The 22,481-nt window shown below is 39.9% G+C and overlaps 1 protein-coding gene across 27 annotated transcripts in view; it reads right to left on the bottom strand.

Annotated features, from left to right (window-relative positions):
* Positions 1-22,481, bottom strand: part of MAP4 (microtubule associated protein 4) — a 151,641-nt gene that overhangs the window by 46,332 nt on the left and 82,828 nt on the right. For all 27 annotated transcript variants that reach the window (XM_059880097.1, XM_059880098.1, XM_059880099.1 and 24 more), the window contains one exon: positions 2,327-2,449. In XM_059880097.1, the coding sequence (XP_059736080.1) occupies positions 2,327-2,449 (123 nt within the window). The remainder of the gene's footprint in view (positions 1-2,326; positions 2,450-22,481) is intronic.

The raw sequence follows: 22,481 nt of genomic DNA, 5'->3' as shown, positions 1-22,481 counted from the left end.
GCTAAATAAGATAATACGTGACTGAACATGCCAGGGAATCAAATATTCACTAATTCACTTTCACAGTTAAAATTACAAAATCTCATATTCTCTAATATTTGATTATCTAAATCAGTCAGGCAACAAATACACAAAACTGAAAGTACAAATCATGCTTGAGTCTATACTAGGAGGTGAGAGTAGAAATATAACTAAACTTTCAATATGTATTTACAGAGCAGACATTCATTCTAGGTTATTAAAAAAAAAAGTAAAAAGGACATTTTCACCTCCTGTGAACATCATGAAGAAAACTGCATTTCAAAAGCTGTCTGAATGAGACAAGGTGAACAGCTGGCATCTGAAGAGAATGAACTCTATACTCAGGAGCTGGCATGAGTGAAGGCACTGAAAACATTAGGTAAACTCTACCTTCTTACAAAAAAAGAGCAAAGCCACTCAGGCCAAGCAAGAATTCTGCTCTCTAAGGAGGCCATCTCAAAATGCAACATACATCTGAGTTACCCCAGAAAGCCAGGGGTAAAAGATTGCTAGGACCTAAGACATGCATTTCTATTCTCAGTGAATGCTAATTCTGTACTTCCACTGTCAGAGGCGGCTGCACTGAAGTCTAGGCCTTAAATTAGCAACAAAAATAACTGTTGCATGGTTCGCGTATTAGGAGAGGAAGACTGCCAAATCACATGTAAAAATCAAAGATTTCTATGAAATTCTGTCATTTATTCATCACTATTTTGTTGTTCAGTTGCTCAGTCACGTCCCACTCTTTGCGACCCCATGAACTGCAGCACACCAGGCCTCCCTGTCCTTCACTATTTCTCAGACTTGCTCAAACTCATGTCCATTGAGTTGGGGATGTCATCCAATCATCTCATCCCCTGTGGCCCCCTTCTCCTCTTGCTCTCAACCTTTCTGGGCATCAGGGTCTTCTCCAGTGACTCGGCTCTTTGCATCAGGTGGCCAATATATTTTACTGGGTGTGTATGATATGCAGACCCTGAACACTCTAAAAATCCTAAGATGTATAAAAATAAGAGTTGAAAACATTTAGCAGATGGATATACTTTAGTTCATATTTAAGCTGAGAACTAAAGATGGGGGGGAGATGAAGAGCCTTCTTTTTCTACATTCCCTCCCCTTAGTGATCTCATCCAATCTCACAGTTCACAGGTAAATATACAGAGACACAAAGTTAGTTAGTGGTAGCTTAGGGCTAGGATGGATAGGAGGTAGGCAGTGAGATCTAAGGAGTACTGAGTTTCTTTAGGAGGTATATAAATATACTAACATCCACCTAATTGTATACTTTGAATGGGTGAATTGTATGGTATGTGAATTATATCTCAATAAGGCTTCTTTTAAAATTACACATATCCAGGGTAACCAATGACTGGAGAGTGGTACAGAACATCAAGTACTAGATGATCTGGAACCAGTTATGAGCACCTTACTTCCCTGGTGGCTCGGACGGTAAAGCGTCTGCCTACAATGTGGGAGACCGGGGTTCGATCTCTGGGTCAGGAAGATCTCCTGGAGAAGGAAATGGCAACCCACTCCAGCATTCTCGCCTGGAAAATCCCATGGACAGAGGAGCCTCTTAGGCTGCAATCCATGGGGTCGCAAAGAGTCAGACATGACTGAGTGACTTCACTTCACTTCACGAGCACCTCATAAGTTAGATAACAAAACAGAAACCATATAGTATAAGTAGAAACAAATACCGTGAGCTCTCAACTTGACTGCTCTGACGTGGAGGTATCAATGCCACTGCTTTGAGGTCCTTATGCAGCCCACCCCTCCTGCCACTTCTAGCTCTAGGCAACAACAGATATGTTTTTTTTTCTCTATATAAATTAGTTTTAATTTTATAGAAACTGGGTATAAGTTTTCATTTCTCTTTTGTCAAATGAGGACAATATATATTTGTCAGAGTTAGGTAATAAATGTAGAGAGAACGTATATTGAGGCTCTAGCACTGTGCCTGGGACAAACAGGCATTCCACAAATGGTGTCCTTATTACTATAATTCTCGACAGAAGAATGAAAGTTCTAGGGTTCAACTGATCATTTAGTCCTCAATGAAGATGAATTTCAGTTAATTTAGTCAAAACAGGTTTTGAAGGGGAGAGAACAAAGGGGCACTTGCCTCAGAGGAAGGGATAAATAGAGAGGAGAAAGGTCAACTATATGTCCAGAGGAAACCATTATACCTGGGTTGTGCTTTACGAGCAATATTTAGGCTGAAATGTTTTATCTGAGTGGTGACTGGAGGCTTTTCATGTTTAAGTTATTATATTCAGCAGTCACAAGCAAGTCTTGTACTTACCAGTCTGGATAGGATTTACCATGTGCTCAGGTTCAAAGCAAAAGTTTGTATTTTCTGGCCAGTTCTGGCTGTTCTGATATCCCTGGTAGGCCATCTTCTCTTCAAGGAATTCAGATGGAAACCCTTCAAACAGAAACAGGAAACCAAAGTTATAAGCTACCACTGTTGACATTTGATTGTTTCTATTTCTGTCTTTTGTAAATAAAACTACTATGAACATTCAAGTACAGGTTTTCATGTAGACATATGTAAGATTTTATAGAATTATTTAGCTTAGTTCTCAAATAACAAAAACACAAATGTAATAGCATGGCCCCATTCTGAATTATTAAGGAGAAATCAACCATAAGATGATAAAGAGAAAACAAGATTTTTCTGATGCCCTGAGGTTGATGATAGGACTCCATTTGTAACTGACTCAACAGATTGTAAGCAACAGCCTCAAAACTTGGCTCTTTGGCTGTCTTCGAGAATAGTTTTTCTTTCCCCCACTTTTCTATTAGTAAATATTCTAGTAAATCTGCAAAGGTTAAACCACAGGAGGGACAGAAGGAGGGATAAAGGGAGGGAGACAGAGTAAACAAGCAAGCAAAGGGTTGGGTATTAGTATAGATTAAGCGCTAGACTCTGCTCTACTGAAAGCTAACCATGCAAACACAGGACAGCCTTTTTATTTCTCCCCGTCTCAGTAATGACCTCTAAGGATACTTGTCATTTTATCAATAATTTTACACTACACAGGAAAGTATTAGCATTTCAATCTTTGAATTATGGCCTACTTAGAGAAGGTACACTCACCATCTCTTATTTCAAAGTTAATAAAGTCAATCTGCTTAGGGCTTTAACACAACAAATGCTTCCCACAGAATAAGAATCAAAGTGTTGGGTGCTAACTAATACTGTTCCTCATCCACTGAAATGAACTCCTGCCAGGCTTATTTCCCTTGACTCCAACAGGAAAGCGGGTTAGTCCCCTCAAGCCCGTGCTTCTTGCCCCTGTGCCTTTGCTCACGTGATCTACCTGTCTGAAATGTTCCCTCTTGTACCAACATCCCAAGGCCAGGACCCAGGTCAGAGCTTCCACAGAGCCTCTCTTCAGATTTTAATGCTCATTTTCCTTTACTAAGCTCTTTCAACATTTGTTGTTGTTCCTAGCAAACAATTTAGCCCTTAACCACGTATTTTTTTTATTAGCCTTTATTTAAAAAAAAAAAACAACTTAAACCTAGATAGCATATTAAAAAGCAGAGACATTACTTTGCCAACAAAGCTCCGTCTAGTCAAGGCTATGGTTTTTCCAGTGGTCATGTATGGATGTGAGAGTTGGACTGTGAAGAAGGCTGAGCGCCAAAGAATTGATGCTTTTGAACTGTGGTGTTGGAGAAGACTCTTGAGAGTCCCTTGGACTGCAAGGAGATCCAACCAGTCCATCCTAAAGGAGATCAGTCCTGGGTGTTCACTGGAAGAACTGATGTTGAAGCTGAAACTCCAGTACTTTGGCCACCTCATGCGAAGAGTTGACTCATTGGAAAGGACTCTGATGCTGGGAAGGGTTGGGGGCAGGAGGAGAAGGGGAAGACAGAGGATGAGATGGCTGAATGGCATCACTGACTCCATGGACATGAGTCTGAGTGACCTCCGGGAGTTGGTGATGGACAGGGAGGCCTGGTGTGCTGTGATTCATGGAGTCGCAAAGAGTCGGACACAACTGACCGACTCAACTGAACTGAAACCTTTTAAGTATTCTATGTTCATCATGTAAAAATCCATTATTTAACATGTGTTAATCTTATTTCCCCAAATCATTAATATGTGTTCTTTAAAAAGTAAAAAGTATGCTTTTATCACTTTATTTCTTCATAATGTTTAGCTCAGTGCATGGCACAGAATTGTGCTCAAAAAACAAGGTGCTATCAAAATTACCACAAGGGTCATTATTCTAGACTGGATGATTTAACAAATTCATATATATCAACCTTCTTGGAAAACGATTTATATTTAATATGAAAAGCATAAGAAACCCAAGAAGCATTTAAACGACAGTCTATCATTTCTAAAATAAACTTTAAAAGGCTATGATTCTGCTTAAATTTCTTACCCTTTGAGAAATAAAGCAGTTGTTAATCAGTGAAGTGGGGACAGTTTGCTCACATATTCTGTAGAAGAATAAACACCTCTGGTAATCTCCCCTCTGTGCTGGTGACGCAGCCCAGCCTGGAAGCAATGTTCAGAATAGCCTCTGGCCAACAGTGTTATTAATGAGCATTTTTGACACAGGCTCTCTCCCACATTTTCATTCAGTGTTACTGACCTAGATTTCCTTTTTATAACTCCAAAGTATAAGCAGGAAAACTCCCTTGCAGGAACAACAGCCTTCAGAATAAATGTGTGTGTGTGTGTGTGTGTGTGTGTGTGTGTGTGTTTTTAAAGCATAATTGCAATCTACTTAGTCTATTTCAGACAAAGAATGAAATATTAAATTTAAAATAAAAAGTAATTTACTTAATACAATGGAAAAAACCCTAGATACTTTGGTTCTCCTATAAACGTAGAATGGGGGGAAAAAAGGCCAGTTTCTATTTCTATGAAATTGGAAGCATTTTACAGAAAAGGCAAATGGCTAGATATTTAAAGTGTCAATTAATCTAGTAATATCTGTATCTCTATATATCAAAGCCAGAATAATTGTATCAGATAAGAGCCATTCAAAGTGCAACACGGACCAATAGATCTTAATTAAAAAAAGTTCATTGATATGGTTTCAGATTCCATAATGCAAGTAACCTTTAAGAAACGACCACTTCTCCAATTATGATGTCAAATCAAAGAAAAATATCTAGTTACCTGAGGAAAAAACTATCAAAATACCCTTTATCTTAACTTACATATATATATATATATATATATATATATATATATATATATATATATGTGAAATGGATTTCCTTCTTATAGTTCAACTCAAACAACATATTGTGACATACTGAATTGTAGCTGTCTTTTATTAAACCAGACAGTTCACCAGAAATTTAGATACACCACCAGCCTTCTTACTCAACATTTTTTTTTTTTTTAAGTATACTCATTAAAAATGTTAACCTTGGGCAGGGTACCTTGGGCAGGTAACATATTAATGTTAATATATCATATATTTTAATATAAATTATAATTAATATAAATAAGTCATATTTATTGCTGCTGTTTTAAAAAAATGTTTCTAAAGTCTTCATTTTAATATCTAATTTATAAATATTGATAGATAAAACCCATTATATAAAAAAAAGTTCTTTGGGTCCTTAATAATTTTGTAAATAGCTTTACTGAGGTACACCAAACATACAATAAGCTCCACATATTTAAAGTGTATAATTTGATAAACCTTGACTATGTATGCCATCACCACAAGAGAACATCCTCAAAAGTTTCCCAATTTTTAAACATGAAAACTGGTCTTGTTGCCAAAAAGCTTGAGAGCTGATGCCTTAAGAGTATTTAGACATATTCTCCCTCTGGAGAATTCTGCTATTTATCTGGAGAGTCAAGTAAAAAAGATACAGAAGCAAAAAAGAGCATGGACTGGGGCAGAAGACTAAGGTACTAATCTAGCTCGATCCAAAGAGTTAACTCATTTAATTCCTTCAAACTTCAATATTTTCACCTGTACCATCAAAGCATTGTACCAATACCTGGTATCTAAGCTCCCTTCCCTTACAAAAGTCTGTTAGTCTACACCCTACGCTTCTATGTACTACACTGTAGGCTCATATTTACTATCATCCTTCTAGCCCCCTCCCCCAACACCCCTCCTCTTCTCTCCCGAGTCAAGAAGTCCAAGACTAAGTTCAGGCTTCACCACATTTTTGTGATAGAAATTTAACCATCTGAGGAATGGGAATACATATAATAAACTATCTCATTATCTCATTAAGCACTAAACTCTATGATGATGTTTAAAGTACATGGAAAATTAAGAAAATTAATGCTGGCAAGAGGGTTTCATAGATAAGATGGGGGAAATCTAGGAATATATATTTTCAATGGCTGTTGACACTTTAAGTAACACATATGAGAATGTCTTAGATTATTATCACAAAGATAAAACAAAATTGGCTAGGGAAATAATGTGTATATTCATACATATATTGATTATAGAATGATAAAGCAATTGTGGCAAAATGTTACTGATTGGTGAACCTGGAAAAACATATGAAAGTTCTTTGTTTTATTTGTTCTATTCTTTCATTGTATATCTGTAATTATTTCAAAATAAAAACTGAAGTACTTCTAGTTCTATTTTCTAAAAATAGAAACAAGTGACAGAAGAAAACTCTTCTCAGATTTTCCACCAATTCCACTTTTTTATAATAAAATAGCTTTAAATGCTCATATCCAACTATATTAGGATGTCCTTCTACTCTGCACTAAACAGGCAAAGACTTCATTAACCTTCCTGATTTGAATGATATATGGCCACCCCTAAATTGTTGGAGATGTTTTTAAAAGACTTCTAGAGTTCTAATACTATTTGAAAACACCAAAGCACTGAAGGTCTCAAGAAGAAAGAGAGATTGACTTTGAGTTAACAGATTCTTTTTGGTTTGCCAGCATGCTTGTCTTAGAAATTTACTAACAAAAAAACAGAAACAAAAAACACAGTATGCTCATTTTGCTTCAATCTGTGCCCCTCCCAGAATGGGCACAGGTGAAGGCTGCCACCATAAGGCCACAATACACCCTAAGTTAGCAACAGTTGAGCTATAAACACTACAGTGTTTTCAGCTGTTCCTTTTACTTGCCATGACACTCGATTTACTACCATCCTGAATGTACACCATTCCTATAAAAATGTTTCTACACGAGATCCTTTTTCATTCTCTAAAAGGTTGTTTCTGTACTCTCCTCGCCAGCATCCTCCATCTCATACAAACTCTTACTTTATAGAAAACAGTATTCTTCCACTGACCTTGCCTCTATTCCAAACTTATCTACACGAGTCCATCATTACTTCTTTCCTTCCTATTTGTGAGAGAGGTATGATCCTCCACCTTCACTTTTTTTTTTAATTTGGAAAAAAAAAAAAAACACAAAAACCTGTCAAACTAGAGAATATAAGAAATGCACATCATTCTCCTTTCCAAGGACAGCATTCGTGCAAGTACCCCATTCATCGTCTTTCCCTGTATCATCTACTGCTCCAACCTCCTAGACTTGGTCTCTTATTTCTTCTCTCCTCCTGTTATAAGCACAATAAATCTCTACCATCTTTAAAACACAAGCAAAATTCAAACTGTATTAAAGAATATTTCCTATAGAATTATGGATTAAAAGGAATTTAGATTCTACTTTGAACAAGCCAACAGTAAAAAACAAATGAGAAAATTTGGGAAATATTGGTGAACTGAATACTAACTGGACATCTGACATTATGAAATAGGGTGTGAATGCGTGTGTGTTGAGCTTTAAGCCAACTTTTTCACTCTCCTCTTTCACTTTCATCAAGAGGCTCTTTAGTTCTTCTTCACTTTCTGCTGTAAGGGTGGTGTCACCTGCATATTTGAAATTACTGATATTTCTCTCAGCAATCTTGATTCCAGCTTGTGCTTCTTCCAGCCCAGCGTTTCTCATGATGTACTCTGCATATAAGTTAAATAAGCAGGGTGACAATAGACAGCCTTGACGTACTCCTTTCCCAATCTGGAACCAGTCTGTTCTGTTTAAAACTCAACATTCAAAAAACTAAGATCATGGCATCTGGTCCCATGACTTCATGGCAAATAGATGGGGAAGCAATGAAAACACTGACAGACTTTATTTTGGGAGGCTCCAAAATCACTGCAGATGGTGACTGCAGCCATGAAATTAAAAGACGCTTGCTCCTTGGAAGAAAAGTTATGACCAACTAGAGAGCATATGAAAAAGCAGAGACATTACTTTGCCAACAAAGGTCCGTCTAGTCAAAGCTATGGCTTTTCCAGTAGTCATATATGGATGTGAAAGTTGGGCCATAAAGAAGGCTGAGCACTGAAGAATTGATGCTTTTGAACTGTGGTGTTGGAGAAGACTCTTGACAGTCCCTTGGACAGCAAGGAGATCCAACCAGTCCATCCTAAAGGAAATCAGTGCTGAACATTCATTGGAAGGACTGATGCTGAAACTGAAACTCCAATACCTTGGCCAACCTGATGCAAACAGCTAACTCATTTGAAAAGATGCTGATGCTGGAAAAGATTGAAGGTGGTAGGAAAAGGGGATAACAGAGGATGAGATGGTTGGATGGCATCAGCAACTCAATGGACATGAGTTTGAGTAAAGTCCGGGAGTTGGCGATGGACAGGGAGGCCTGGCATGCTGCAGTCCATGTGGTCACAAAGAGTTGGACACAACTGAGTGACTGAACTGACTGATTGTGTGTGTGTGAATGGATAAGTATGTTTTTAAAAAGAATCATATATTTTTTAAGCAAATCCAAGACATCATATTATCCTATCCACATATTAATCTTTATGTCTGGAATTTGCTTCAAAAAAATATCTAGGGTTAAGTGGAGGGAGTTAAGTACAGGACAGATGAAATCAGATTGCCCATCTGTTTGAAAAGTTGAGCAACCAACTAGAGTCTCTGCCTCTAGTCTGACGTTCGTCTTCCTAGCATAAAACATATAAAACTCTTCAGTGTTTTTCCAAAACTCACAGATTACTGAAATTAGTCACACAAGATTCTACACAAGCCAGCCTTAAATAATGTTTCAGCATCATTCCCAGCTAACCACACTATTCCTTACCCACATCCTACTGTTTCACATGACCTGCTCTATCCATCTGTAACACTTTACTTTGCTCCCCACTGCTGTCTGCCTGCTCCAGGCTTACTCATCCTCTCAGGTTCACTCCTCTAGGAAATAGATGCATGTACCACTCCACAGGGACTTCTTTCCTCAGTGTTCGTGTGGAAGACTGTGCACACACACAGACATGTGATACATGATATTGCTCAAAGGTTCAATGGCTCTATGATGGGCCACCTGAGAGCAAGGACTGCATCTTTCTATTTGGTATTCCCAGACACAAATGCTGTGTCTGACACCTAGATAGTGCCCAATAAACGGCTGTTGAAAGAAGAAATGACTGCAATTTGGAGGGGGAAGAATTAATCTGGACATTGTGGTTGTTCAGGCACTAAGTCGTGTTCAACTCCTTGCAACCCGATGGACTGCAGCGCACCAGGCTTCCCTGACCTTCACTACCTCCCGGAGTTTGTTCAGATTCATGTCCATTGAGTCAGTGATACTATCTAACCATCTCTTCTTCTGCTGCCCCTTCTCCTTTTGCCTTCAATCTCTGTCAGCTTTTCGCATCAGGTGGCCAAAGTACTGGAGCTTCAGCTTCGGCATCGGTCCTTCTAATTCAGGGTTGATTTCCTTTAGGATTGACTGGTTTGATCCCCTCGAAGTCCAAGGGACTCTCAAGAGTCTTCTCCAGCATCAATTCTTTGGCTCTGTCTCCTTTATGGACATACAAAATACTGATAATTCTGGTGGGCTTTTCTTAAAGATACAACCTGAAAATTAAAGATTCTACTTTTCACAACACCTTTGTTCTATTTAATTTCATTCACATTTTTTTTTTTTGCTGAATATTAAAATATAATCAGTATACAATTTACTTTTTCTAAACGTTCAGGGGTATTAAACAATACAAATCTATGTTAAACTAAATCAGCCTATCCAAAGACTTAGTCCTGGTTAGGACTACTTAAGGGTAAAAAAAAGTACAATTAATAATTGTGTCAGGGCAACAGACATCATAAACCATGACTGTCGTTCATCTGTGACAAGATGGGCAGCTACCCTAAGTGAAAGTGAAAGTGAAAGTGACTCAGTCACGTCCAACTCTTTTCAACCCCATGGCCTATACAGTCCCTGGAATTCTGGAGTGGGTAGCCATTCCCCTCTCCAGGGAAATCTTCCCAACCGAGGGATTGAACCCAGGTCTCCCGCACTGCAGGCAGATTCTTTACCAGCTGAGGCACAAGAATAGGGAGAGAGAAAAATTAGGTTCTTTCTTCAGACACAAATAAGAATTCAAATATCTCCTCAAAATATCAATAACTCATAATAAGCCCCATTTATATTTTCATGTTCTGATGAACAGTTTTATATAAATAGAAGTATTTAAATTATTTTGGTTTAAAGCCAGAAAACACTTTATGAGTAGCCATAATCAAAATTCAACTGCAGTAGAAATCCCATGTGAACATTAAATTGCATTCAGGTCCACAGTCCATATTTCACGACTTCTGTTCATTCTGCCGATTTATTCCAGGATAAATTGACATTTGGATAATTGACATTCCAGATCTAAACTGAGAATGAAAACCCACTGTCCCAAGTAGGGCAAATTACTCATGGATATTTAACATTCTCATTACAGAATATGATTTGGAACACTACCACACACACGAAGCACAAAGGAATTAACGTCCAAACCATTTACTCTCTTCCTGTTCCCTCAGATTCTGACGGACTTCTTCACATTCTGAGAAGAAGTGTGTCAGCAGTGTGGGGTGGTGGAAGGGTTTGGCTTCCCATGATTTCTGTTCCCCCTCTTCCTCCTGACATGGAGGTGACAGGTAGTGAGATCTTCCCCCTGAGGCAGCAAAGAGAGGCTCCAAGCTAGTTGCAGAGTCAGGTTTCCATCTCTTCTTTCTCTCCACACACAACCAGAGGCACATTTCTTTCCAACTCTCCCTAACTACCATACAGCAAGGGAGGTAAGCCCAAATAACCTGCCAGAAATCCTCCAAAACCCAACAGGCCTCTGCTTCTTCGTCACTAATGCTGATAAAAGGGTTATCACCGCAGGCACTTGATTTGGTTGCTTCCTCTCTGCTCTGAAACAAATGGAATGAAAACTTAAGTCGTTTGTGCCCTCTGGTCCCAACTGTGGCCCAGTCTTCTAAACAAGGGGGGTGTTAACAGTGCAAACACACCAAATCTTCAGAAGGATCCACTGGTGCCCAAGGAGGGTGATTTTCCGTAGACCAAATGAAGGTATCCTTTAACACAACCAAGGCAGGAGGAGAAGGGGATGATTTCATATGTATCAATTTCAGTTGGTTGGACCAGGTCAAATCGTGGTTTTTCTTTAACTAAGTTGAATGAATCAAACGTAACAAAGATACCAACAATTTGATGCTACCTTGGGCTGTACTCATTTATTCATTCAACATCTATTTAAGCATCTACAGTATGTGCCAGGCTCCAAGGTGTTTTCTTTCGTTCTTGCTCTTCGGGTGAGTGAGACACTGAGCGGTACTCACTTCCACAAGTTTCAGTGGCACCAAACAGGTGACCTTTCTTTACTTCTGCTGTCACCCCAGTCAAGTCCTACTGAGTTTCATGGAGAGTTTTGTTGGTACCCCTCAGTCTGTGGCATCTCAGAAACTTTCCCACCGTCCAGCAGACTTCAAGAGGTCTGAATCTCAGCCTGGGGTGGGCCCTCTTTCAAATGTACCCTTTTCTTATTTCGCCTGCCTCAGTTCCCATATCTGCTATTCGTTTATTCCTCAGGGTTCTCTTTATCCTTTAGTGGGTAATATGTTATTATTAGTTTTTATGTGTGTCTGCTCAATCACGTCTGACTCTTTGTGACCCCATGAACTGTAGCCTGCCAGGCTCCTCTGTCCATGGAATTATCCAGGCAAGAAGACTGGAGCGGGTTGCCTTTCCTTCTCCAGGGGATCTTCCTGGACCAGGGATGGAACTCTTGTCTCCTTCATTGGCAGGTGGGTTCTTTACCACTGAGCCACCAGGGAAGCCCAGTATTACTTAGTTATTGTTTATATTAACTTTCTCTTGTTCAAATTACTGTTTCTATTTGCTGACTGGACCTTAACACAAAACTGGTACCAAAAGTAGGGTGACTCTGTAAGACAGACTTACAAACATGGGATGTTGACTGGTTCGTCAGGCCTTTGAGTTTCAGTGCAATGCTAACAAGCACCTTACCAATGGGAAACAGGATACTATTAATCCACGGCACACGTGGCAACACAGTTAGTGGAGCTGTCAAATGTGGATTGTGCTGAAGTGTAAACGAAAGCAAGCACCTGGGGAGCCCAGGCAACTACTGCACTTGAATGTTTGGTGAGGGCGATGACTGCAGTAACTGTAGTACGGACAGAGCCTACTGAATATGCCGAGTGCTCAAAGAAAGAAAAGGACCAACTCAGGTCTCTCAAGCGCTGAGAGTTAGCTTGAAAATCAGAGTTTATATCACAGCCCCAGAGAATCTCTTATTTCCTGTAGCCACAGGTCCGTAACTGAAATGTATAATCATGAGGCCCCAGGTCACTGTGGGCCTCATGAACGAAGGAGCTTGTCCTTAGGAGCCTGAAGATACTGACTAAATCCCTGAGAAAATGTCACCTGGGGCAGATGCTCTGGAAGAGGATGCTCATTCTCCTTGTGGCCTACCACAGCCACTCTCTCACCCTGGGCCCATAACCAGGGTCAAATCTCAGCACGCTCCAGGGCAGTGTTGGGGACTACACTGCATGGGCAAAATTTGCTCAGCCACCTATCATTTAAAGGGTATCCACTGTAAAGAGAAAAAAGTCAAAGCGTTAGTTGCTCAATTGTGTCAGACTCTTTGCGACCCCATGGACTGTAGCCCACCAGGCTTATCTGTCCATGCAATTCTCCAGGCAAGAAAACTGGAGTGGGTAGCCATACCCTTCTCCAGGGGAACTTCCCGATGCAGGGATGGAATCTGGCACTCTGCATTGCAGGTGGATTCTTTACCATCTGAGTCACCAGGAAAGCCCATTTATTGTAAAGGAAGGCCTTAATAACCAGGCTGACAAAATGACTACAGACATCAGCCAGCCTCTTGCCTCAGGCACCAGAGTGCTTCCTCAATGGATCCACGAAAAAGTGACCATTGTTGAAGGGAGAGAAGCTATGTATGGGATCAACAACACGGGCTTCCCCTAAATCAAGTTGACCGGACTAAAGTTATTGCCAAGTGTGTCCAACTTGTCAACAGCACAGACTCAAACTCAGCCTCCCATAGGGTACCATTCCCAGGGAGACTCAGTTGATTACACCACACTTGAACATCATGGGGAGACTGTGGGAGCAATTAAGGAGAGGCAGAAATTTGTTTTCAGTGGACTAGACATGTATTCTGGATATAGATTTGCCTTTTCTTCCTACCTTGCTTCTGCCAGTGCTCATGAAATGCCTGATCCAGCATCGTAACATTTCATACAGCACTGCTTCCAATCAACAGTCATTTCACAGCAAAGTGGGAGGAAAAAAAAAAAGGCTCAAGCCCAGAGTATTAACTGGCATTATCACAGCGCATCACCCAGGATGGCTGGCCCAATTAAAAGATGGAATAATCACTTACTCAGTTGTAGTTTCAACTGGGAAACAACACCCTAAAAGAAGGGGGGTAATGCTTTGAATCAGAGAACCTTATAGAGTGCTGTCTCCACAACAGCCATAATATGTGGATTTGAGAATCAAGGGGAAAACACTATTGTGTCCAATAACTGACTCATCGAATTTTCACTTCAAGTCCTGACAGATTAGAGTTCTGCTAATTTGAAGGTCTTAGTCCCCAAGGAGGAAATATACCTACCATCATACACAACAGTTTAATTGAACTAGAAAATGAGACTCCTACATGGCCATTTGGGACTCCTTACTCCAGTGAACCAATGGGCAGGAAAAAGGGCTACTGTACTTGCTGGGAGGATTGAGCCTCATTATCAGGGGTAAATTGGGTTGCTGCAATGCAATAAAAACAAGGAAGATCAGGTATGGAACCCAGTGGAGTCTGTGAGGCACCTCTTAATACTTCCATGTCAATAATAAAGGTCCATGGAAAACTAGGACAATTTATCAAAAAAAGGCCATACTACTGAAGAAATGACAACTTGAAATTCTAGATCATTTCACCAAGAAAAGAATTTCTACCGGCTGAGGTTCTGGCTGAGGGCAAGGGAACCATTAAATGGGTAGCTGAACAAAGAACTCAGAGATACAATTCTGGTCTTGTGACTAATTACAAAAATAAGAACTGTGATGGCTTTGTATATTTTCTCTTTGTTATATTCTGTTTGTATATTCCAATAATTTCCTTTTCTTCTTCTTTCCATTATTATGATTTGTCAAAGGTTACCTTTACAATCAGCCTCTTGACAAAAGAATATTACCCACTGCCACTGGGATTTGAGGACTGCATGCATAGCATGACTATAGGTTCTGAGCATCTCACTTGGGGAAAGGATGCACGTCCAGCATATGAGAGATAGCTATATCTTGTTAAACACAAACTTAAAAGTTGTTCTGTTGGTATATGAAAGCTCAAATATACGTAGACAAGTACACGTGAGTACTAAGTAGTCAAACGGGTAGATTGTGCCAGGTGTCAATGTATTCCCTCTCAGTTCACTCAGTCTCCATTCACTGCCCTGCTTGTGAATGGAGCCGGACCCTGTAAATGTTTCTCCTTTGCCAGTTGGCATGATATTAAAGTTAGTAGAGAGTGATGAGGAAGAGGCTTCTCCTGCTTCCAGTGTGCTTCTCCATCTCCTCGCTCCTGTGATGCTCTGCTGGTGTGCAGAACATCCAGTGGCACTCATCCGAACGTGTTTTAACGGGCATGCTCGTGAGCATCTTCTCAGGCAAGTTCTGCCAGTGCCCCAAGCTGACTTCCCACAGATTCAGCAGCACGTCCACATACAGCTTCCTGTTTGCCAACCTTGGTCTACATTTCCTCAGCAAACACCCAGTGAAGACATCCAAGAAAAGAAACTGGCTTTGGAGCAGGAGGGCATTCTTCCAAATTTTTCTTTACTATATACTCTGCTTCAGTCTAGGGTAGTTAACTGCTCCCCTATAACTGCCATTTCCGTATCCTTTAGAATAGCAGCTGCCAACTTTCTGGCACCAGGTTTTGTGGGAGACAATGTTTCCACAGACCGGGGGTGGGGTGGAGGGTTCAGAATGATTCAAGTGAATTACATTTATTGTGCACTTTATTTCTATTATTATTACATTGTGACATGTATTAATTATATAACTCACCATAACTTGTCACTCACTGATATGATTTTGATGTGAGTCTGCAAGCAACTGATTTACTATGGGCTCTGTGCAAATTTCTCTGCTAATGACAATCTGTATTTGCAGGAGCTCTCCAGTGTGAGCATCACCGCCTCAGCTCCACCTCAGCTCATCAGGCATTAGAGTCTCAGAAGGAGACATGTGCAGTTCACAGTAGGGTTTGCGCTCCTGTGAGAATCTAATGCTGCTGCTCACCTGACCGGAGGTGGAGCTGAGGTAGGAACGCAGGCAAGGGGGTGCGGCTGAGATACAGAGGAAGCGCCGCTAGCTCCTCTGCTGCTCCTCTTCTGCTACAGCCCGGTTCCTAACAGATACAAGTCCCTGGCCTGGGGTAGGTGGGGCATCTGCTTTCAAGTTCTCTTTACCCCGCAGTAATTAATTCCCCATTCCAACTACTGTGCGGTTTCTGACTCTTGACTAGGCCTTGATTGATACAGATACTGAGAATTAAACCCCTGAGAGGGCGAAGAGTGAAAAGTTCTCATCACAAAGGGAAAAAAATTTCTGTAACTAAGGGTGGTGACAGATACTAACCGAGTCTTTTGTGGTCATCATTTCACAACCTACACAAATTCCAACTCATTATGTTGTACACCTGAAACGAACAGTGTTTTATGTCAATTATACCTCAATTTAAAAAAAATCCATAAGATGGTTTAAATCCACATTACAAAGAAAAATGGGGAGAAGAATAAGCAACGTTTATCCCAAAGAACACGAATTACAAGGCACATGCTAATCTCTAGTCAAAGGGCTGCCGTGTGCACGAGAGCATTCTGCACCTCTGCTGCTCAGCACCAACACCTATGACAGCTGCAACAGCAGATTAGCTCTTTACACAGAAAAACCAACAATCAAATATACTCTTATTAATCAGAAAGCGTAACTCTTCAATGAAGATCACTAAGAAGTCTAATGTTAATACTTTAATTTATAATCTACACAGCTTTGCATCTTCTCAGCTCATTTCAAATAGCTGTAATCTCCACTGGAGGATCAACTGTCCCAGATTTTGGCAGTGACAAAGTCCTAAATTAATTTCCTCACAAGAAACAAAACAAAGGCTCTTCCTTTAGTTTGCCTGGAGTCTTTTCAAAGTTTCACCTTCAGTTTTGTCCTCTGGAAACACAGAATCTCCAAAGACAAAGGACACCGAATGTGCTCTGCTGCTGCTGCTAAGTCGCTTCAGTCGTGTCCGCCTCTGTGCGACCCCACAGACGGCAGTCACCAGGCTCCCCCATCCCTCGGATTCTCCAGGCAAGAACACTGGAGTGGAGTGGGTTGCCATCTCCTTCTCCAATGCATGACAGTGAAAAGTGGAAGTGAAGTTGCTCAGTCGTATCCGACTCCCAGCGACCCCATGAACTGCCGCCTACCAGGCTCCTCCATCCATGGGATTTTCCAGGCAAGAGTACTGGAGTGGGGTGCCATTGCCTTCTCTGGAATGTGCTCTAGTTACATCCAATAAAAAATACACACATTTAGATAGGAAAGGGGGCTGATGACCTAACAGAGAATGATTTATCGGCAGCACTATTTACTAGGTTGCACTTGTAAGAACTATGCGGACGTTAATCATTATTACATTTATTAAACCTCTAATTAATCATTTTACATTTATTAACCCCTCAAACAGGTTCAGTTCAGTTCAGTTCAGTCACTCAGTCGTATCCGACTCTTTGCAACCCCATGAATTGCAGCACGCCAGGCCTCCCTGTCCATCACCAACTCCCGGAGTTCACAGGTTACCAAGCACTGAAAGTATTTTCTGTCCCCTAATACAAACAATTCTTTTATTACTAGTTCTCCTGTTATACAGGAAGAACTTTGGGCTTGAAAAGGGCAAACAATGCCTAGGAGACCAAAGTTAGCAGGTGGTAGATCTAGGCCTGCTCTTTATACAGCTTTCTCAAATGTAAACAAACCACTAAAGGGACTTATTTCCTGAAAGACATGTACCAATAACCTGTCAAAAATCACTGCAATTACATCTGACCCTGCTCTTAACACTGCCTATGTGAGTCCTGAAACAAACAGAAAGAACCACCTACTCGGAGAAAAATGCTGGTGAAAAAAAAAAAAGAAGGAAACATAATCAAAACCTTATGAAACTTCATCATATACAAAAATTTAAGCCAGGTAATCTGTTTAAACACAAAATAGCAAGGTGGCCCACTCCTCTTCAACATTAAACAGCTATTATGGTCTAGAAGTTTATAATTTTCTCAATAGCACAGGAAGTTCATAGCACAAGTCTTTATTCCCTGCCACATCTCTTAAATGCTACAGAAATGTAACAAGGGATCTATGGGCCAAAGTCTTGATATGCTTTAGAATGACGCAGAAATCCCCTCCTCCACTGCCAGAGGGCACTCCTCCCCCAGGGCTCGCCTCTCTGCTCCAGTGTGAGCCCATTAGAGCCTCCTCCCAGCCTCTACCCTTTCATCTTAGCAGATATAACACTGTCAATTTAAAACAGACTCCTTCTGTAGAACCACATTTCTTTCCTTCATCTTTAAAAATAAAAACAAACCCACATTCAACAAGACTGCTCATTCAATAGCTACTGCGCACCTACTCTATGCCAGACACTGGTCTAGGTGCGGGGCCCCAGCAGCGACCAAAGCAAAAGCCCTGTCCCTCTTATAACATTTATCTTCTAATGAGGAAGGTCAGACAATAAACAAGGTAATTAAATTGTACAAATGATAAAGCAATGGGTGCCATGGATAAAACTAAAGCAAAGTAGGAGAGAACAATGGAAGGGGTACAATGTCGGGTGAGATAGAGAAGACCTCTCTGAGAAGGTGGAGCGTGAACTACAAGTATATCTGAGGGAAAAGCATCCCAGATAGAAAAATCAACAAGTGCTCAGACCCCAAGGCAGGGGCCCACCTGGCTTGTCCAGGAACTCTGGTAAGAACAGCAGTGAAGCAAAGCTAAAGGGAAGAATAAGGAAATGTGGTCATAAGGCCTTATGGTATCTGAGTAAGGACTTTGGCTTTTACTCTGACATAGGAAACTACTGGTGGAGAAGGCAATGGCACCCCACTCCAGTACTCTTGCCTGGAAAGTCCCATGGATGGAGGAGCCTGGTAGGCATGCAGTCCATGGGGTCGAGAAGAGTCGGACACGACTGAGCGACTTCACTTTCACTTTCCTTTCAGGAAACTACTGGAGGATTCTGAACATGATCTATGTACAGGGCCACTCTGGGTGTTTTTGAGAATATACTATAGGGAGCAAATGAATGTAAGGAGGGAGACTCATCTGGGAGGTTACAGCAGTCAAAGTGAGAGGTGGTAGCTCAAACCAGGGAGAGCAAAGGAGGGGAGGTGAGAAGCGGTCGGTCAGGTTGCAGATCTATTTTTCTGACAAAACAGAAATGGGATGCAAGACAAAGAGAGGATAGGGGAAGTCAAACATTTAGCCTGAGCAACTACAAGAATATTCTATTTCTATTTAATGAGCTGGAGAAGGTTTTGTTTTCTTTTTGTTTTGGGGAGTGGGACAGAAGTTCAGTTTAGGACCCCTCAAATCTGACATGTCAACTCTATATCTAAATGGAGATTTCAAGCTCTAATTTCAAATTTTCTTAGTTCTCATCCAACCTCCTCATGGAATTTAACCAGTATTACATCTGTTCTCACAAGATGTTCCTTAAAACTCTGGTTAGCATTTAAATAATGTGTATAAAGTTGGGCATTTCTCTGCGCAACGGGAAAAATTAGTACAAACTCACAAGATGGCTAATACATAAAACAACACTTCAATTCTGATGAGGTCTGTAAGTACATGATGGTTACTTTGAAAAAAAAATTTTTTTTAAGTGAGCTAGTATTATTTATTTATTTATTTTTACCATTCTTAAATGTGCAGCTCACTAGCATTGAGTACATTCAAACTAATACACAAACATCACTGCCATCCATCTCCAGAACTCTGTACACATTGAAAAACAAGTCCCCATTCCCTGCCTCCTCTCAATTCCTGTCAACCATCATCTTACTTTCTATCTCTATGAACTTGATTACTTATATACTGTACCTCATATAAGCAGAATCATATAAGTGGCATCAGTGTTTACTCTTTTGTGACTGGCTTTTTTCACTTAGCATAACGTCATCAAGGCTCATCCAGATTGGAGCACATGTTGGAATTTCCTTCCTTTTTAAGGCTGAAGAATACTCTATTGTATATCCTCTTGCGGTTCAGCTGGTAAAGAATCCACCTGCAATGTGGGAGACCTGCGTTGGGTCCCTGAGTTGGGAAGATCCCCTGGAGAAGGGAAAGGCTACTCACTCCAGTTTTCTGGCCTAGAGAATTCCAAGGACTGTATAGTCCACGGGGTTGCAAAGAACCGGACATGACTGAGCGAGTTTCACTTTCACCACTCTATTATACATTATGTATATATCACTTGAGTTGTATCCACCTTTTGGCTATTAAGAATAATGCTGCTATAAACATGGGTGTACAAAGTTCTTGCTTTTATCTGGGTATATATCCAGATGTGGGACTGTTGGTTCATACAGTAATTCTACTTTTAATATTTTGAGGGCCTACCATACTATAACAGTTCCACCATTTTGCATTCTTACAGCAATGCACAGGGTTCCAATTTTTCCACATCCTCATTAATACTTGTTATTTTCTGTTTGTTTGTCTTAAAACAATAGCCTAGATCCTAACAAGTATAAAGCAGTATGTCACTGTACTTTTGATTTGCATTTTCCTAATGATTGGTGATGATAAGCATCTTTTCATGTGCTTACTGGCATATAAGCTAATATATGGAGAAGTGTCTACTCAAGTCCCTTGCTCTTTTTTATTAAGTTTTGTTTTCACGTGGTTGAATTTAGGAGTGTTTTATATATTCTGGATAATTAACTCCTTGTCAGATGTATGGTTTTGCACATATTTTTTCCCACTCCATGAACTGCCTTTTTATTCTACTGATAGAGTCTTTTGATGCACAAAAAGTTTTTTTTGGTGGAGGCAAATTTATCTATTTTTATTTTTGTTACTTTTACTTTTTACTTTTGTACTTCTGGTGTCACATCCAACAAATCGTTGCCATATCTAATGCCATGAAGCTTTTGCCCTATGTCTTCTTCCAAGAGTCTTATAGTGTTAGCCCTTATATTTAGGTCTTTGAATCATTTTGAGGTAATTTTTGTATATGATATAATGTAGGGATCCAACTTCATTCTTTTGCATGTGACCTCCAGTTTTCCTAACACCAAGACTATCTTTTCCCCATTGGATGGTCTTGGCACCTTTTTCTAAAATCATTTGACCGTATATACAAAGGTTTATTTCTGGGCCCTCTATTCTATTCTTTATATGTCTGTTTTTATGCCAAGAGCACCACTGTTTTAATTACTGCAGCATTATAGTAAATTTGGAAGACTGAGAGCTCTAACTTTATTCTTTTTCAAGACTGTGTAGGTTATTCTGGATTCTTTGAGATTCCATGAGAGTTTTAGGATAGATTTTTCAACTTCTACAAAAAAAAGTAATTGATATTTTAAGGGAAAAAAATTCTTTGAAAAAACTTTTTTCCTTTCTATTATGATTTTTTTATAAGATACTGAATGTAGTTCCCTCTGCTATAGAGTAGGACCTTGCTTCTTGTCCATTCTATGCATAATAGTTTGCATCTGGTAATCCCAACTCCTAACTCAGCGCCTCCCCCACCTCCTTGGCAAGCACGCGCCTGTTCTCTGTCTGCGAGACTCTTTGTTTCACTGCAAGTCACTTGTGTCATATTCTAGACCTCACAGATATGTGGTGTCATATGGCGTATGTCTTTCTCTTTCTGACTTACTTCACGCAGTGTGATAATCTCTAGTTGCATGCACACTGCTGCAAATGGCATCATTTCATTCTTTTTATGGCTAAGTAGAATTCCATCATATGTATGTGCCCCGTCTTCTGTATCCATTCATCTGTTGCTTGGCATTTAGGTTGTTTCCATGTCTTGGCTATTGCAAATAGAGCTGCTATGAATACAGGGTGTATATACCTTTTAAATTATTTTTTTCCAGATACATGCCCAGAAGTTGGACTGATGGATCCTATGGCAACTCTAGTTTTAGTTTTCTGAGGAACCTCCATACTGCTTTCCACCGCAGCTGTACCAACTTCCATTCCTACCAACAGTGTAGGAAGGCTCCCTTTTCCCCACACCCTCTCCAGCATTTGTTATTTGCTGACTTTTCAGTGATGGCCATTCTGACAATGTGAGGTGGTACCTCACTGTAGAATAGTTTTGATCTGTGATAATTAGCGATGATGAGCATCTTGAAATAGCACTTTGAATCTTCCTACCAGTGACTGATATTTCACTACTGTTGCTATAAGCTCATAGTTGGAGTAATCATGAGTATACATCCTCTTATCCACACCCCATATTTTTTCACAACAAATTAACTTTGAACAATGTAATGTAAAAAGTATATAAAATTATTATTATTTGAATTTCTCCTTAAAGCATTAGGATGGGAGTTATAAAATACACGAAGCAAAAACTAACAAAATTGAGAAATAGACAAATCAACAATGATTGTTCAGAGACTTCAGTATACCACTTTTAATAATGAATAGAATAACTAGGAAGAATATCAGTAAGAAACAGAAGACCTGAACAATATTACAAATCAAGCAAACCTACCAGACATTTATAGAACACTCCACTCAACAACAGAACAACATACATTCTTCTCAAGTACACATGGAACATTCTCTAGGACAGACCATATGTTATGCAATAAGACAAGTCTGAATATATTTAAAAGGACTGAAATAACGCAAAGTATGTTCTCCAATCACAACAGAATGAAATTAGGAAATGGCAACAATAAGTTAATTTGTGAAATTCACAAATATGTGGAAATTAATAACACACTCCTAAACTACCAATGGGTCAAAGAAATCACAAAGGATATTAGGAAATACTTTTGAGATAAATGAAAATGAAATCATAACATTTATGAAAACCAGAACTTATAAGATGCA

Source organism: Bos taurus, chromosome 22, assembly GCF_002263795.3.
Source record: "Bos taurus isolate L1 Dominette 01449 registration number 42190680 breed Hereford chromosome 22, ARS-UCD2.0, whole genome shotgun sequence".
NCBI lineage: Eukaryota > Metazoa > Chordata > Mammalia > Artiodactyla > Bovidae > Bos > Bos taurus.
Note: the sequence above shows the minus strand (reverse complement) of the source record. Positions and strands in the feature narration are given on the sequence as shown.